Source organism: Podarcis bocagei (assembly GCF_964188305.1).
Source record: "Podarcis bocagei genome assembly, chromosome: 18".
NCBI classification, from domain to species: domain Eukaryota; kingdom Metazoa; phylum Chordata; class Lepidosauria; order Squamata; family Lacertidae; genus Podarcis; species Podarcis bocagei.
The window spans coordinates 5949025-5967888 of NC_138144.1; the positions used below are offsets into that span (position 1 = coordinate 5949025).

At 49.7% G+C, this 18864-nt stretch overlaps 1 protein-coding gene across 1 annotated transcript; it reads right to left on the bottom strand.

The window, feature by feature from the left end:
- Nucleotides 1–1059: 1059 nt before the first annotated feature.
- LRG1 (leucine rich alpha-2-glycoprotein 1) lies at nucleotides 1060–16750 on the bottom strand (the record flags this gene model as incomplete). The annotated part of the gene is given in 4 exon segments (XM_081177904.1): nucleotides 1060–2474; nucleotides 6505–6528; nucleotides 6530–6738; nucleotides 16729–16750. Coding segments are annotated over 4 exon segments (1260 nt in total). The 3' UTR covers nucleotides 1060–1469.
- Between the last annotated feature and the right edge of the window lie 2114 nt (nucleotides 16751–18864).

Consider the following 18864-nt stretch of genomic DNA (forward strand, 5'->3'; position numbering starts at 1 on the left):
GGTCTTCCTGTGCTGATCTATGTACGTGCTTGGCTGGTACGCTTATGAACATTACCATATATCTAAGACCTCAAAATTCCTATCATACTGCCTCTCTCACTCCGTTACACATCATCATTATGGTTCTACCTGGGCAGGTTTGACGAGGCCCTAAGCGTGGGTGGCGCTGTGGGTTAAACCACAGAGCCTGGGACTTGCTGATCAGAAGGTCGGCGGTTCGAATCCCGTGAGCTCCCGTTGCTCAGTCCCTGCTCCTGCCAACCTAGCAGTTCGAAAGTGCATCAAAGTGCAAGTAGATCAATAGGTACCACTCCGGCGGGAAGGTAAACGGCATTTCCGTGCGCTGCTCTGGTTCGCCAGAAGCGGCTTAGTCCTGCTGGCCACATGACCCGGAAGCTGTACGCCGGCTTCCTCAGCCAGTAAAGCGAGATGAGCGCCAGAGTCAGCCACGACTGGACCTAATGGTCAGGGGTCCCTTTACCTTTTAAGCTCCTGAAGGTAATGGGGCCCTTTATATGCCCAGCTGTCCTTTGTCAACAACAAATTGTCACTGTGGCTTCCAATAAACGTTCAGAAACCAGAGCATTTACGTCCTGGTTTTCGGCGTTGGAGAGTCGAAACTTTCCAAAACGGAGGCATTTGGGAACCGATGTTTGACTGTACTGCTTTCAATGCAGAGTGCGGATGAGGGCATTGGCAGCAATTTGGGGAGAGGAAACGTAGCAAAGCTCTGGGGCAGAACGTTGCCTGTGCAAGGTCTTGAGTTCAATTTCTGGCATCTCTCAGTTTAAAAAGATCAGATAGCACAGCAGATGGCGGGGGAATAGACCCTTCTCTCTGCCTGAGTAGATAGCTGAATCATGGGACAAATAATCTACTGTATTTCTCGCTCTATAAGACGCATCAGACCACAAGACGCATCTAGTTTTTGGAGGAGGGAAACAAGAAAAAAAATATTCTGAATCTCAGAAGCCAGAACAGCAAGAGGGATCGCTGCGCAGCGAAAGCAGCAATCCCTCTTGCTGTTCTGGCTTCTGGGATAGTCACGCAGCCTGCATTCGCTCCATAAGACGCACACACACATTTCCCCTTACTTTTTAGGAGGGAAAAAGTGAGTCTTATAGAGCCAAAAATACGGTAATACATGGGTAGGCAAACTAAGGCCCGGGGGCCAGATCTGGCCCAATCACCTTCTAAATCTGGCCAGTGGACAGTCCGGGAATCAGCGTGTTTTTCTATAAGTAGAATGTGTTCTTTTATTTAAAATGCATCTGTGGGTTATTTGTGGGGCATAGGAATTCATTCATATTCCCCTCCCCCCCCAAATATAGTCTGGCCCCCCACAAGGTCTGAGGGACAGTGGACCGGCCCCCTGCTGAAAAAGTTTGCTGACCCTTGATCTAATACATGATTTTGGAACTTCATCGCAACATCCTCCTTAGGGACAAGGCTGGTTATGTACTGAGGATTCAGCAAACATCAAATTCAGACTCTTTGAGAGACATCACCACCCGGCCTTTGAGGTTCTTGGGGGAGGCACAAACCACTTCTTCCCTGGAGTACAGGATGGCAGAATGACGCGTCACCCAGTCCACGAAGGTGCTCATTAGGCAATCACACGCCCATGGGTTTCTGGCGAGGTCGAGGTTGAGCTTAGTGAGCTGGCCTGAGAACCCAGGGTCCCAGGAAGCGATCTGGTTGTCGGAGATGAACAGGGTCTCCAGATTCCTCAGAGGCTCGAAGATTCCTGGTGGGAGACGGGTTAAGCTGTTGTTTTGGAGGAAGAGGAACCCCAGGCGTGGGACCTCCTGGAAGGTCTTGTCGGTGATGGAGTGGAGGTGGTTGCCTCCAAAATCCAACCTCTCCAGAAGAGGCATCCCCTCCAGGATCTGCGGAGAGAGCTGGCGGAGGAAGTTGGAGGAGAGGTCCAGAGCTGTCAAATTCTCCAGCTTTTTGAAGCAGGAGGGGGGGACGTCTTTCAGCTGGTTGTTGGAGAGATCCAGGGTCTGGAGCCGCCTTAACGGGTGGAACCACTGTGGCCGCAACTTGGTCAACTGGTTCATCTTGAGAAACAGATGATTCAACGAGCTGGCGTTCTCAAATATTGACGGAGGCAGATCTTCCAGGAGATTGCTTGTGAGATCCAAGGTGTGCAGCTCTGGGAGGTCGCGGAAGAGGCCGCCGGGAAGGTCCTCCAGCCTGTTGTTAGATAGGTGAAGTTCCTGAAGCTTGGGCAATCCCAGCAGCGCATCCTCACCGATGCTGGAGATGTTTGTGAACTCGACGGAGATCAGGGTCGTCCGCTCAGGGAAGCCAGCTGGGAAATGGCTAAGGGACGGGGAGGAGCAGGAGAACTCGGTGATGTTGCTTGGGGTAGCCACAGGGGGGCACTGGAGAGCCTGGAGGCGGCAGCATTGAAGGGATAACACCAGGCAAACAATAAAGATCAGGACTGAGGAATCCATCCTGCGACTCTGTATGGATGGAGAGAGAGAGAGAGAGAGTTTATTTGCATCCCTGAAGATTTGCCTTGGTTGCAAGTAAGTTGAGAGCTACACACCAAGACTAGTACAGTGGTACCTTGGTTCTCAAACGTAATCTGTTCCGGATGTCCGTTCCAAAACCAAAGCGTTCCAAAACCAAGGCGCGCTTTTCCATAGAAAGTCATGCAAAACGGATTAACCCGTTCCAGACTTTTAAAAACAACCCCCAAAACATCAATTGAACATGGGTTTTACTATCTAGCGAGACCACCGATCCATAAAATGGAAGCAATAAACAATGTACTGCGGTCACACAATCAATCAATCAGTAGCTGAACTGGGTTCCACACAGTCACAAAAACAACAAAAATGCAAAATAAATAGCAAAAACAGACAGATCTCAGTGTAACACTCAAAACAGAGCACATTCGGCTTTCGGAAAAAAAAGTTCACACACTTACTTCCAGGTTTGCAGTCTTTGAGTTCCAAGCTGTTTGAGTACCAAGGTGTTTGAGAACCAAGGTAGCACTGTATCATAAGGGGGAGTGTGAGATGTGGAGCTCTTAACTTATGCAGGTGTGATTTTTGCATTTTTGTATGTTTGCTTTGCAGTTGTTGTTCAGTTTTAAATCAATTATTTGTATTCTATGCATTGTGACCAGTTGTGACGGCTTACAGCTTTTAGCAATAAAGATTCCATTCATTCATTTAAAGGTAAAGGCACCCCTGACCATTAGGTCCAGTCGTGACTGACTCTGGGGTTGCGGCACTCATCTCGCTTTACTGGCTGAGGGAGCCGGCGTACAGCTTCCGGGTCATGTGGCCAGCATGACTAAGCCGCTTCTGGCGAACCAGAGCAGCGCACGGAAACGCTGTTTACCTTCCCGCCGGAGCGGTACCTATTTATCTACTTGCACTTTGATGTGCTTTTGAACTGCTAGGTTGGCAGGAGCTGGGACCGAGCGACGGGAGCTCACCCCATCATTGCGGGGATTCGAACTGCCGACCTTCTGATCGGCAAGCCCTAGGCTATGTGGTTTAACCCACAGTGCCACCCGCGTCCCTGTGACTGCTTATAGCTTTTAGCAATAAAGATTCCATTCATTCATTTGCATCCCTGTAAATACCTGCATGGTCTCCTGCCCAGCTTGAGAAAGCAAAACTTATCATTGGAGCAGAGCTAGCTCCTGGTAAAGTAGATGAGACTCTTAATCTCAGGGTTGTGGGTTCGAGCCCTGTGTTGGGCAAAAGATTCCTGCATTGCAGAACGTTGGACCCCGACAGTTCCGCCCATCTCTGCAATTCTAGGATGATAAACATATCAAGACAGACAGCAACATCCACATTATGGGTAGGCAACCTAAGGCCCGGGGGCCGGATCCGTCCCAATTGCCTTCCAAATCCAGCCCGCGGACAATCTGGGAATCAGCGTGTTTTTACATGAGTAGAATGTGTCCTTTTATTTAAAATGCATCTCTGGGTTATTTGTGGGGCATAGGAATTCGTTCATCCCCCCCCAATATAGTCCGGCCCCCAACAAGGTCTGCAGGACAGTGGACCGGCCCCCTGCTGAAAAAGTTTGCTGACCCCTGTCCACATTGTACATTTAAAGCACATGGCTCCCCCCCAAAAAAGGACTGTGGGAGTGTCATTTGTTAAGGGTGCTGGGAATTGTAGTTCTTAGAGGGGTATTCTACAGATCCCATGATATATCCCGTGATATTTGCATTGGCCACATGTCACGGTGATCGTAGTAGTAAGTGACCGCAGAATACTGAATTGTGGGTGCGGGAACAGAATGTGGCACAGGGTGTGTGTGAGGATGGAATGGAGCTCTCTAGAGAAGGGAAGGGCTGGCTGGCTGGCAAATGAACTTCTTCCCTCTTCTTCTTTCTAAAAAAGGCCATTCCTCCTCCTCCGCCGTTGCTCTCTCCCACGTGTGCAATTCTGCAATGTTCTCTGGCCAGGAGATTGCAAATTCTCCGGCTCGGAGGACTTGTGCCAGCTGAGTGCTTTTGCATCATATCTCTAGTTTTCTCTTAATTTATTCTGTCTTTGTTGACCGGAGGTGAGTGGGCGGGGATGGCAGGAGCTTGTACGGAGCGCCAATAACCTTTGGAAACCTTGTCCGCCAATTTCTATTTATTGGCTCAGGGGTAGATCGCATGCCTTGCATGAATCCCCGAATCCTAGAAAGGCACAGTTGGAAGGGGTCCTTCAGTGGTCATCTACTCCAGCCCCCAGCAATGCAGAAAGAAGGTCGCAGGTTCAATCCCAGGCAGGGCTGGGGAAATAGGAGAGTCTGTCAGGGTAGACAATACTGGGGTAGAGAGACCCAATGGTTGACTCGGTAGAAGATCTCAGTATTCAGGATTGGGACTCAGTACAGTGGTACCTCGGGTTAAGAACTTAATTCGTTCTGGAGGTCCGTTCTTAACCTGAAAGTGTTCTTAACCTGAAGCACCACTTTAGCTAATGGGGCCTCCTGCTGCCGCTGTGCCACCGGAGCACAATTTCTGTTCTCATCCTGAAGCAAAGTTCTTAACTTAAGGTGCTATTTCTGGGTTAGCAGAGTCTGTAACCTGAAGCATCTGAAACCTGAAGCGTCTGTAACCTGAGGTAAAGGGACCCCTGACCATTAGGCCCAGTCGTGGCCGACTCTGGGGTTGCGGCGCTCATCTCACTTTATTGGCCGAGGGAGCCGCCGTACAGCTTCTGGGTCATGTGGCCAGCAGGATGAAGCCACTTCTGGCGAACCAGAGCAGCGCACGGAAACGCCGTTTACCTTCCCGCCGGAGTGGTACCTATTTATCTACTTGCACTTTGACGTGCTTTCGAACTGCTAGGTTGGCAGGAGCAGGGACCGAGCAACGGGAGCTCACCTCGTCGCGGGGATTCGAACCGCCAGCCTTCTGATCGGCAAGCCCTAGGCTCTGTGGTTTAACCCACAGCGCCACCCTCGGACCTGTGACCCGAGGTACCACTGATTAAAAGGAAGCCCACAATTGTGCTTGATGTGGGAGGCATGATGTATCCCCTCTGAGTGGGACTGGCTGAAGGAACCTCACACGTACAGTCTGAGCAGCGGTTCCTAAACTTAGGTCTCCAGTCCAATTAGGTCTCTGTTGGACTACAATGCCCATCATCCCTGACCTGCTAGCAAGGGATGATGGGAGTTGTAGTCTGAAAACATCTGGGGGGACCCAAGTTTGGGAAACTCTGACCCAGAGGGTTCAGTCCCACTACAACTACAACATGCCCCACTGCAGTCAAAAACATCTGGTGTTTTTGAGAACCTTAGGAGAACCTTAGGAGAACCAAGGAGAACCTTAAAAACCAGAATCTTGGGAAAACAACAAGAAGTACAGTGGTACCTCGGGTTACAGACGCTTCAGGTTACAGACTCCGCTAACCCAGAGATAGTACCTCGGGTTAAGAACTTTGCTTCAGGATGAGAACAGAAATGGCGCGGCGGCAGCAGCGGGAGGCCCCATTAGCTAAAGCGGTACCTCAGGTTGGGAACAGTTTCAGGTTAAGAACAGACCTCCAGAATGAATTAAGTTCTTAACCCGAGGTACCACTGTACTGCGTTTTGCAGTCGCAGAAAGGCAAAATATCTCAAGACCCTTCAAATCTATTGCACATACAGTGGTACCTCAGGTTAAGTACTTAATTCGTTCCGAAGGTCCATTCTTAACCTGAAACTGTTCTTAACCTAAAGCATCACTTTAGCTAATGGGGCCTCCTGCTGCCGCCGCACAATTTCTGTTCTCATCCTGAAGCAAAGTTCTTAACCCGAGGTACTGTTTCGGGGTTGGCGGAGTCTGTAACCTGAAGCGTATGTATCCTGAGGTACCACTGTAGTTGTCGTTCCTCCCTCTTCCCACATTCGCAGCTTCGCTTTGACACGGCTCTCCCCGTTCTGAACGCTCCACAATTCAGATTATCGGAAGCTGAGATGAAGCTGGGGACTTTGCTTCAGGATGAAGGACAGGGAAAGGAAAGCTTGAGGGACGCTTACCTGCAGCTCAGTCGCTTTCGCCCAGCAAACTATCTCTTCCACAGTGGATCTGTTTGACTTTTGCCTTATCGTAGGAGCAAGGGATTGGCGCAAGGAGGTCTCCGGTCCCAAAAACGTTCTCCACCTCTGGGAAGTTGAAGAGGAAGGGAGAGGAAAAGAGGCTTCTCAGAAATGCCACCCAACGGCTGTGCGGTTTTGGTTGCATCATCTGGTTGCGAAACACTGTGTTGAAATCTGAAAGGGACAGAGCTAAAACGAGACCCAAAAGTGGACACAGAAACTTCGCAATGACCTGAGACCTGTGGCTACGGAGAAAAGAGGAAACCGTAGGAAAGAGGACCAAATCGTCATACAACAAAAAAATAATATTTAGAATATACTGGACGCCATTATGTTTGTTTTTTTGAAAAAGGGCTATCTAAGGCATGGGTAGGCAAACTAAGGCCCGGGGGCTGGATCTGGCCCAATCACCTTCTCAATCCGGCCCACGGACGGTCCAGGAATCAACGTGTTTTTACATGAGTAGAGCATGTCCTTTTATTTAAAATACATCTCTGGGTTATTTGTGGGGCCTGCCTGGTGTTTTTTTTACATGAGTAGAATATGTGCTTTTATTTAAAATGCGTCTCAGGGTTATTTGTGGGGCATAGGAATTTGTTCATTATTTCCCCCCCAAAATATAGTCCGGCCCCCCACAAGGTCTGAGGGACAGTGGACCGGCCCCCTGCTGAAAATTTTTGCTGACCCCTGATTTAGATTGTGCTGACTCACTCTCACAGGCTTAAGCAGTTGCAGGTACAGGACCAACACAACTCAAATTAACCGGCACACCTGACTTAACCCTTTCTTGGTCGTTTTCTCTGCATGCCTAAACCCCTTACACATTAACGCCACCAACGCATCATGTGGCAGCTAAGTCCACACATTCACAATACAGTGGTGCCCCGCAAGAAGAATGCCTCGCAAGACGGAAAACTCGCTAGACGAAAGAGTTTTCCGTTTTGGAGGTGCTTCGCAAAACGAATTTCCTATGGGCTTGTTTCGCAAGACGAAAATGTCTTGCGAGTTCCTGCGGGTTTTTCCCCCTCCCCCCTTTTTCTAAGCCGCTAAGCCGCTTATCAGCTGATCCGATAAGCCGCTAAAAGCCGCTAATAGCGCTAATCCGCTAATCCGTCAATGGGCTTGCTTCGCAAGACGAAAAAACCGCTAGACGAAGAGAATCACAGAACGGATTCTTTTCGTCTTGCGAGGCACCACTGTACGGAATCTCAGATTTCTAGATGGGACCCTGAGGATGATTTAGTTCAACCCACTGCAACGCAGGAATATTTCAATCAAAGTGGGGTTCAAACTCACAACCCTGGTATGAAGAGATTCTTACTCTACCAACTGAGCCATTCCTCTTAAAAAAACCCAAACCCTTAATCCAGGGGTCAGCAACCTTTTTCAGCCATGGGCCGGTCCACTGTCCCTCAGACCCTGTGGGGAGCCGGACTATATTTTGGGGGGGAAATGAACGAATTCCTATGCCCCACAAATAACCCAGAGATGCATTTTAAATAAAAGGACACATTCTATTCATGGAAAAACAGGCTGATTCCCGGAGCATCCATGGACCGGATTGAGAAGGCGATTGGGCCACATCTGGCCCACGGGCCTTAGGTTGCCTAAAGGTAAAGGGACCCCAGACCATTAGGTCCAGTCGTGACCGACTCTGGGGTTGCGGCGCTCATCTCGCTTTACTGGCCGAGGGAGCCGGCATACAGCTTCCGGATCATGTGGCCACCATGACTAAGCCACTTCTGGCAAACCAGAGCAGTGCACAGAAACGCCATTTACCTTCCCGCTGGAGCGGTACCTATTTATCTACTTGCACTTTGATGTGCTTTTGAACTGCTAGGTTGGCAGGAGCTGGGACTGAGCAACGGGAGCTCACTCTGTTGCGGGGATTTGAAACGCCGACCTTCTGATCCGCAAGCCCAAGAGGCTCAGAGGTTTAGCCCACAGCGCCACCCGCTTCCCTACCCCGGCCTTAATCATAGAATCCAAAAACTGCAGAGTTGGAAGAGACCAAGAGGGTTGCTTAGTTCACCCCGCTGCCAGGTTTCTGCATTCAGCGGAGATTTGGGCTAAGGGACTCCCAAGCTCTGAAATCCCACCATCTTGTGTCCACAATTTCCTCCAACCCTTCGTTGCAAGCTGCTTGGTGGTACGACGAAAGCCCACCCTCTCCCTTCTGCTGCTGCCCACTCAGAGCTGTGCCTTCGTCCCTCCAGCGAGTTTATTCTAGCTGAGATCAGAATCTGTTTGCCTCTGATGGATGCAGCGGCTAGGCCAACTTTGGGCAGCTGCGTGGACTGAATGGCCCCTTTTGTGTTTTGTCTGCACATGGCTTGTTAACCCACTCGCTTCCAGAATCTGCTGTCACACAGGGGAAGAGGGCCAGGATTCAGGCAAGGGGAGTTGGCTGGGCTCCTTAGCAGAATCTGACGCCCAACAACCACACCTGAGTGGAAAAGGGTGGATGTATGTGTGAACAGGTGAGCATTGAAGCAGCCCCCTCCAGTCCAGCTTCACTTGACCAGTGAAGGCGGTGAAGGTCCTGTGTGAGTGCCTGGAGGCGGTTGGAGGATGGATGGCGGCTAATGGATTTAAGTTGAATCCTGACAAGACAGAAGTACTGTTTTGGGGGGACAGGGGGCGGGCTGGTGTGGAGGACTCCCTGGTCCTGAATTGGGGTAACTGTGCCCCTGAAGGACCAGGTGTGCAGCCTGGGAGTCATTTTGGACTCACAGCTGTCCATGGAGGCGCAGGTCAATTCTGTATCCAGGGCAGCTGTCTACCAACTCCACCTGGTACGCAGGCTGAGACCCTACCTGCCCGCGGACTGTCTCGCCAGAGTGGTGCATGCTCTAGTTATCTCCCGCTTGGACTACTGCAATGCGCTCTACGTGGGGCTACCTTTGAAGGTGACTCGGAAACTACAGCTAATCCAGAATGCGGCAGCTAGACTGGTGACTGGGGGCGGCCGCCGAGACCACATAACACCGGTCTTGAAAGACCTACATTGGCTCCCAGTACTTTTCCGAGCACAATTCAAAGTGCTGTTGTTGACCTTTAAAGCCCTAAACGGCTTCGGCCCAGTATACCTGAAGGAGCGTCTCCACCCCCATCGTTCTGCCCGGACGCTGAGGTCCAGCGCTGAGGGCCTTCTGGCGGGTCCCTCATTGCGAGAAGCAAAGCTACAGGGAACCAGGCAGAGGGCCTTTTCGGTAGTGGCGCCCGCCCTGTGGAACGCCCTCCCATCAGATGTCAAAATGATAAACAACTACCTGACATTCAGAAGACATCTTAAGGCAGCCCTGTTCTGGGAAGTTTTTAATGTATGATATTTTAGTGTTTTTTGGTTTCTATGGAAGCCGCCCAGAGTGGCTGGGGAAACCCAGCCAGATGGGCGGGGTATAAATAATAAATTATTATTATTATTATTATTATTATTATTATTATTATTATTATTATTATTATTATTATTGGTCTCACACCAAGATAAGTCAGCAGAAGATCAAGGGAAGTCATAGCGACACTCTCTTGTGCCTTGGTCAGACCACACCTGGAGTCTTGCGTTCAATTTTGGGTACCACAATTTCAGAAGGATGTTGACAAGCTGGAAGGTGTGCTGAGGAGGGTGTGCAAGAAGATCAAGGGTCTGGAAACCAGACCATATGAGGAACGGTTGAAGGAGCTGAGTATGTTTAGCCTGGAAAACAGTAGACTGAGAGGAGATATGATAGCCATCTTCAATTATCTTAAGGGTTGTTCTTTTGCCTTGGTCAAGCCACACCTGGAATACTGTGTCCAGTTCTGGGCACCACAATTTAAGAAGGATGTTGACAAGCTGGAAGGTGTGTAGAGGAAGGCGACCAAGATGATCAAGAGTCTGGAAAGCAAGCCTGATGAGGAACGGTTGAAGGAGCTGGGAATGTTTAGCCTGGAAAAGCGGAGATGAGAGAGCCATCTTCAAATATCTGAAGGGCTGCCACATGGAAGATGGAGCAACCTTGTTTTCTGCCATTCCAGGCACATGAGCCAGGCACATTGGCACATGAGCCAATGGATTCAAATCCTAACTCAACATCAGAAACTCAACTTTCTGGTGGTAAGAGCAGCTTGGCAGTGGAACAAACTACCTCGGAAGGTTTTTCAACAGAAGCTCTCAGGGATATTTCAGCAGAGATTCCCGCATTGCAAAGACTAGATTTCCCTCGGGGGTCCCTCCCAACTTGCAGGATCTATGATTTAAGGGAGCACGATTGTTTCATCCTGCTCTGGATGTCAGGATTCAAACCCATGGCTTCAAATTGCAAGGAGGGAGATTCTGACTCAAAATCAGGAAGAACTTTCCGGCATTTAGAGCTGTCCGGACATCCCCTTGGGATGCGGCCGACTCTCCTTCCTTGGAGGTTTTTAAGCAGAGGTTGGACGGCCATCTGTCATGGATGCTTTAGCTGAGATTCCTTCCAACTCTATGATTCTATGCCCCAATAGGACCCCCTACCCAGCAGGGCCTGAGTGCGAAAGCAGCACTCTCCACCCGCGATTACGGATTAGGGATTCAGTCTGCTTTGCCTTCTTCCCTCAGTTAACCATTTCCCCAGCCCAAAGTTCATTCCAATGCATTTCCTCACCGGTTCGCAAATATTTATTCAAAGCCCTCGTGAAAACCCTCTGGCGAATTTTTCTCCAATCCACACATGTTGGATGCAATTTGGCCTAAAACAGACATTGCTGCAAAGCGGTTTTCCCTAGTACAGTGGTACCTCGGGTTACATACGCTTCAGGTTACAGACTCCGCTAACCCAGAAATAGTGCTTCAGGTGAAGAACTTTGCTTCAGGGTGAGAACAGAAATTGTGTTCCTGTGGTGCGGCAGCAGCAGGAGGCCCCATTAGCTAAAGTGGTGCTTCAGGTTAAGAACAGTTTCAGGTTAAGAACGGACCTCCGGAACGAATTAAGTACTTAACCTGAGGTACCACTGTATGATTCATTTCTACACATTGTCTCTTAAGCTTAAGCCAAGAAAGAGTATTCTCTATAACACTGAATATCAATATATGTATCAAGACTTTGAGATTAGGCCACTGAAGAAGCCCGGAAAACTACCTTGGCAGTGTGCTACCTGCAAGCCCCAGTTAAAGGGCCCTATGAGGGGTGAACAGCGGCCGCTTGATTATTTGGACTTTTGGACTGCCACGGCAAAACAGGTGCAAAACGCCGGCACCCTGTCGTCTACAACTTCATCGTCTACAACTTTATTAACATCTATCTACAATTCTACTGGGACGCAGGTGGCGCTGTGGGTTAAACCACAGAGCCTAGGTCTAGCCGATCAGAAGGTCAGCAGTTCGAATCCCCGTGACGGGGTGAGCTCCCGTTGCTCGGTCCCTGCTCCTGTCAGCGCAGCAGTTCGAAAGCGTGTCAAAATGCAAGTAGATAAATAGGTACCGCTCCAGCGGGAAGGTAAACGGCGTTTCCGTGCGCTGCTCTGGTTCGCCAGAGGCGGCTTAGTCATGCTGGCCACATGACCCGGAATCTGTACGCCGGCTCCCTCGGCCAATAAAGCGAGATGAGCGCCGCAACCCCAGAGTCGGCCACGACTGGACCTAATGGTCAGGGGTCCCTTTACCTTTCAATTCTACTAGCATCTCTCGGTATTGTGAATATCACCGAACTTACCTTTTGTTGGTATCTTCATGAACTTACCTAAAAGACTGAGTTAAGCATTTGGAAAATCTATTGAAACCAAACAGTATAAGTTCATTTTAGGCTGGGTAGTCCGCAAGTCTTTGTGGCTCTGTTTTGTATTTTTCTCAGAAGGTTGATAAAGTATGTATAATTATTGTTCTGTGTATATGAATCACCGACGTGTTGCATGAGTCACACTAAAATTGCTGAAGTCAGCTAGTTTGCAAGTTTGACTGGCGAGTTTTTGACCCCTGCCGGTTTTGCCTGACATTGTTTGGCTGTGCTTATTGTATAAACTGCCTTGTGAGTCAGGGATGGGAGACCCCCTGGGGGCACCACAAATCCTGCTGCAGCGAAAGAGCTACCGTCATCCCTCATGGCCGGGACTGACTCCGTTTCATTGGACACTGCCGCCCTTTGACCTTTCTTAAAGGTAAAGGGACTCCTGACCATTAGGTCCAGTCGTGGCCAACTCTGGGGTTGCGGCGCTCATCTCGCTTTACTGGCCGAGGGAGGCAGCGTACAGCTTCCGGGTCATATGGCCAGCAGGACTAAGCTGCTTCTGGCGAACCAGAGCAGTGCACGGAAACGCCGTTTACCTTCCCGCCGGAGCAGTACCTATTTATCTACTTGCACTTTGAGGTGCTTTCGAACTGCTAGGTTGGCAGGAGCAGGGACCGAGCAACGGGAGCTCACCCCGTCGCGGGGATTCGAACCGCCGACCTCCTGATTGGCAAGTCCTAGGCTCTGTGGTTTAACCCACAGCGCCACCCGCATCCCTTGTCCTTTCTTAGCTGTACCTAACTGCACTCTGATCCTAGAACGGATAATTCTGGGGACAAGATTGGGAGGAAAGAAAAGATTAAACGTTATCCTTTTCTATATAAGCCACTACATATTTATTTACGTAGGCCACTACTGCGGCCCGGGTTTTGTTAGCCCCAAAACGGAAAACGAGCAAAGTCCCAACTAAAGAAGACTGGAAACTTAAACTGATGGAATATGTGCAGTTTGCAAAACCTAACATATAGAATAAGAGAGCAAGAAGCACATACATTTAGAGAAGATTGGAAAACGTTTACTGGATATATGGGGGGAACTGTGTACAGCTGAAAATGCTGGCAGCATTATGATAAACTCAACAGTATAAATAAGTTTTGATGGGTGTAATAATGGAGCACAATGGTTTAGTTCATGTAAAACATGCAGGGATTTATGTTATGCAAAACAAACCATGGAAAGAGAAGAAGGGAAGTTGCTGATATTTTAAGGTCGTCTAAATGAATTTTTTAGGGACGTGGGTGGCATTGTGGGCTAAACCACAGAGCCTAGGGCTTGCCGATCAGAAGGTTGGCGGTTCTAATCCCCACGACGGGGTGAGCTCCCGTTGCTCGGTCCCAGCTCCTGCCTACCTAGCAGTTCAAAAGCACGACAAAGTGCAAGTGGATAAATAGGTACCACTCCGGTGGGAAGGTAAACGGCGTTTCCGTGTGCTGCTCTGGTTTGCCAGAAGCGGCTTAGTCATGCCGGCCACATGACCCAGAAGCTGTACGCCGGCTCCCTCGGCCAATAAAGCGAGATGAGCACCGCAACCCCAGAGTCGGCCACGACTGGACCTAATGGTCAGGGGTTCCTTTACCTTTATCTAAATGAATATTTTAAATTGTAAAACAGGAAGTTTAATAAAAATTATAGGGGGGAAAATTAGATTTTGTCCAAACTACCTAACACACACATGTCCCTGTGGAGATGACAGTTCCAAATCAGTGGTGCACGCCCTTCTGGCTTGCACTCTTTATAAAGACTTGAGGGATGAGATTATCACCCCTCTTTTATTGCCCATTCCGGGTCGCCCAGCCACTGCCCCCATGTCCTTTCTCTTGGCAGATCAAGATGAGAAGGCGACAGCAAAGGTTGCAAGGTTTTTAGCTGGGGAACTCAGAATAAGATCCACTATTTGACTATTGATTCAATACCCTAAAATGTATTTTATACAATTGACTTTTTATTTCTATTCTTTGTGTATCGTATTGTTATTTTATTGCTACGGCCGATGGCTGGCGCAAATAAAGACTCATTCATTCATAACTAACACATAGGAGTCCGGTCGATATCCATCCTTGGCCACAAGGTGGCCCCCTTGCAGTTGTCTTCAAAACACGCTCCCTGACTCAAGTCCGACTGAATTTTGCAGTATTTCTAAGGTTGTGTTCACACATGTATTTACTGGCTGCAGTTGCAGAGCAGGCTTTGTGACCCACGTTCCCACGACGCTATGCAAAATGCAGTCTTTGTTATTAGATACTCTTCTCAGTGGCGTAGCATGGGGGGTGCAGGGGGGGCCGGCCGCACCGGGCGCAACATCTGGGGGTTAGGGTTAGGGGGCGCAAATCCACGGGTTAGGGGGCGCAAATTACTTGCCTTGCCCCGGGTGCTGACAACCCACGCTACGCCACTGACTCTTGTTCTCCCTGTTTATTTAACTTATATGCAGAATTCATCATGCGAAAGGCCGGGCTGGATGAATCCCTAGCTGGAATTAAGATTGCCAGAAGAAATATCAACAACCTCAGATATGCAGATGACACAACCTTGATGGCAGAAAGTGAGAAGGAAATAAAGAACCTCTTAATGAGGGTGAAAGAGGAGAGCGCAAAATATGGTCTGAAGCTCAGCATCAAAAAAACGAAGATCATGGCCACTGGTCCCATCACCTCCGGGCAAATAGAAGGGGGAGAAATGGAGGCAGTGAGAGATTTTACTTTCTTGGGCTCCATGATCATTGCAGATGGTGACAGCAGTCACGAAATTAAGAACGCTGCTTCTTGGGAGAAAAGCAATGACAAACCTGGACAGCATCTTAAAAAGCAGAGACATCACCTTGCCAACAAAGGTCCGTATAGTTAAAGCTTTGGTTTTCCCAGTAGTGATGTATGGAAGTGAGAGCTGGACCATCAAGAAGGCTGATCGCTGAAGAATTGATGCTTTTGAATTCTGGTGCTGGAGGAGACTCTTGAGAGTCCCATGGACTGCAAGAAGATCAGACCTCCCCATTCTGAAGGAAATGAGCCCTGAGTGCTCACTGGAAGGACAGATCCTGAAGCTGAGGCTCCAAGACTTTGGGCACCTCATGAGAAGAGAAGACTCCATGGAAAAGACCCTGATGCTGGGAAAGATGTTGGGCGCAAGGAGAAGGGGACGATCAGAAGGTCGGCGGTTCGAATCCCCGCAACGGGGTGAGCTCCCGTTGCTTGGTCCCAGCTCCTGCCAACCTAGCAGTTTGAAAGCATGTCAAAGTGTAAGTAGATAAATAGGTACCACTCTGGCAGAAATGTAAACGGCTTTTCCGTGCGCTGCACTGGTTCACCAGAAGCGGCTTAGTCATGCTGGCCACATGACCTGGAAGCTGTACGTCGGCTCCCTCGGCCAATAAAGCAAGATGAGTGCTACAACCCCAGAGTCAGTCACGACTAGACCTAATGGTCAGGTCGTATGTGCCATACTTTTCCGTGTTAACCTAGGGTTTTTTTTTTACTGGAAAATAAAAGGGGGGAGGGTTAGTCTTATACACGGGGGCAATCTCCCCCATTTTCTTAATTTTGAGTGCCCCCAAAATAGGGGGATGCCTTATACACAGCGGCGTCTTATACACGGGAAAATACGGTATGTTAAAAGTTTTGAAATTTTAAGAAAGAAATTACGAAAATATAAAAGGGAGCATAACAAAAATGTAAGATGGGAATGATATTAGAAAAACTAAATTGATTATGAATTTGCTGAACTAATCTTTAAAAAGGGATACAGAAAAGGGAGGCGTGAGGAAGTCAGGAAAATAGGTTAACTAAAGAGGAGTTGTAAAAGAGAGAGTTGTGTTTTTCTTTTTCCTTTTTATGTGTTTTTTCCATTTTTTTACTTTTTTGTGATTTAATGCTTGTATTCTGTATTGTGTGTTTTGACTTGGTATTTTTCTGTTTTTGTATTTTCTTTTCTGTTTTTCTGTTTTTGGATTTTTTCTTTGAATTTTTTTTTTTACTGAGAAAACCTAATAAAATATTTATAAAAAATAAAAAAATAAAAGGGAGCATAACAAAACGCGTGTGTGTTTGTGTGTGTGTGTAGAGCGAGAGAGAGAGAGCTTCTTAAGGGAAAAAGGACTGGCTGAATAGAGTCCAAGCCACGTGCCGCACGACAGTGCCAGGATAGGAGTCCCAATAAAAGGATCCGTTTCAGGGCGCAGTGCCCGCCCCCCCCCCCTGCAGCAATCTGGTGTGCGGGGAAACAGAGAGGGCCCTTCTCCCAGCTCCCCACCACCACCTCGCCACCGTTCCTTCATCTCCATCCCGCACAGGGCCCTGACGCCTCCATCCTCCTTCTCCGGCAAGCTCCTCTATTAAGCATTTCACCGTGTTAGCGATATTGTTTTCTTCTTTACTAGCTTCCAGGGAGCAATCCAGCTGGAGATTTATAGCTCGGCTAAAATCACCTTCCATTCTTAAGTGAGCCATCCATATAGTCCGTGATCAGGGACGAACCTTCCCCCCCCCTTCCCTCGCCCCACGCCAAACGAAACACAAATTCAATCTCGCCTGGCTATGGAGCAAATCCATTTCATGCAGACAGCTGCCTGGGTAGCAGAGAGCTTTTCCTCCTTCTCCTTCTGACCTTGATACAGAGCAATGGATGTGGTTTTTTTTCTGGTGGGAGGGGGGGACAAGACGGGTTGCTAGTGCTGCGTTATTCGCAGGCAAACCGGCACACTTGGCAACCGGGCGCTCGGATTTCTTTAAACTGGTTTGGCAACCAGGGGTAAGGTAAAGGGACCCCTGACCGTTAGGTCCAGTGGTGCCCAACTCCGGGGTTGAGGCTCTCATCTCGCTTTATTGGCCGAGGGAGCCGCCGTACAGCTTCCAGGTCATGTGGCCAGCAGGACTAAGCCGCTTCTGGCGAACCAGAGCAGCACACGGAAACGCCATTTACCTTCCCGCCGGAGCGGTACCTATTTATCTACTTGCACTTTGACGTGCTTTCAAACTGCTAGGTTGGCAGGAGCAGGGACCGAGCAACGGGAGCTCACCCCGTCACAGGGATTCGAACCGCCGACCTTCTGATCGGCAAGTCCTAGGCTCTGCGGTTTAACCCACAGCGCCACCCGCGTCCCTTGTCCTTTCTTAGGGGTGGTGTGCCTTAAAGCCAGCGGATCAGACTTGGGGGCGGTGGGCAGCCTTTAGCCTAATTTCACGCAGGGAAGAAATAGAGCTGGAAGTGGGAGGTGTGTTTCTGTGGAGGGAATGCCCCACCCACTTTTGGCTCCAGCCACCCCCCCTTGCTGCCACCTGCACCCAAAAAGATTATGCTTGAAATGATGAGGCCCATTCGACCACTTTGATGAGCTGCCACCAGTGCCACAAAACGCTGGTTCCACATTTGTAGGAACTTGGCTTGTTTATTTAAAAAGTGTGGCAGCCCATAAACTTTGGAACTCCCTGCCACTTGATATCAGCCAGGTGCCTTCAGCTTAAGACATTTATTTCTTTTTTGTTTAGGCCAGGCATCCCCAACCTGCAGCCCTCCAGATGTTTTGGCCTACAACTCCCACGATCCCTAGCTAACAGGACCAGTGGTCAGGGATGATGGGAATTGTAGTCCAAAACATCTGGAGGGCTGAAGGTTGGGGGTGCCTGGTTTAGGCAAGCTTCCCCAGCGGAGCGGGGGCACCGACTTGTTTCATTTTTGTTCTCGCTTTTATTATGTAAGGTAAAGGTAAAGGGACCCCTGACCATTAGGTCCAGTCATGGCCGACTTTGGGGTTGCGACGCTCATCTTGCTTTACTGGCCGAGGGAGCCGGCGTACAGCTTCCGGATCATGTGGCCAGCATGACTGAGCCACTTCTGGCAAACCAGAGCAGCGCATGGAAATGCCGTTTACCTTCCCGCCGGAGCGGTACCTATTTATCTACTTGCACTTTGACGTGGTTTCGAACTGCTAGGTGGGCAGGAGCTGGGGCGGAGCAACGGGAGCTCACCCCATCGCGGGGATTTGAACTGCCGACCTTCTGATCAGCAAGCCCAAGAGGCTCAGTGGTTTACACCACAGCTCCACCCGCGTCCCTTTTTTGGCAGATGCAAGGACTCTCCCTGCTGTCCAAGGCTCCTTCTCCGCCAAGCGATCTGAGGCTCCTCCATATTGTCTATCTATGCTCTTCCTCCTTCATACCTCTTTGGGTTCTGGGGGACCAGGCAGGAGGGGAGCTGGTCTCAGAAGGAGAGGGAGACCCCCTGGTTTCCGGACCAGCCTGCCTCCTCTCCGCCTCCTGGTTCCCCTCCTCTGCTGCCTCCGATTCTGGACTGCTTTCTGCCACAGACTCTTCCTGTTGTCCCTCCAGCTTCTGACACCTCCAAGTCTTTTCCCTCTGACCACTCGCCGTCATACCACCGCTACTCCCCTGACTCCGAGCCTTCGTCCCTTGGGGGTTCCCCACCTTTCCCCACCTGATGCCCCCACTCCACTCCTCTGCTTCCAGTCAGTCCTTGACACCTCGCTTGATGGGGCTCCTCAGTTTTGTGACAGTTGCAGTGGACGTGGGGTGGCAGCGGGACGGCTGCCGCAGACCATTTCTTA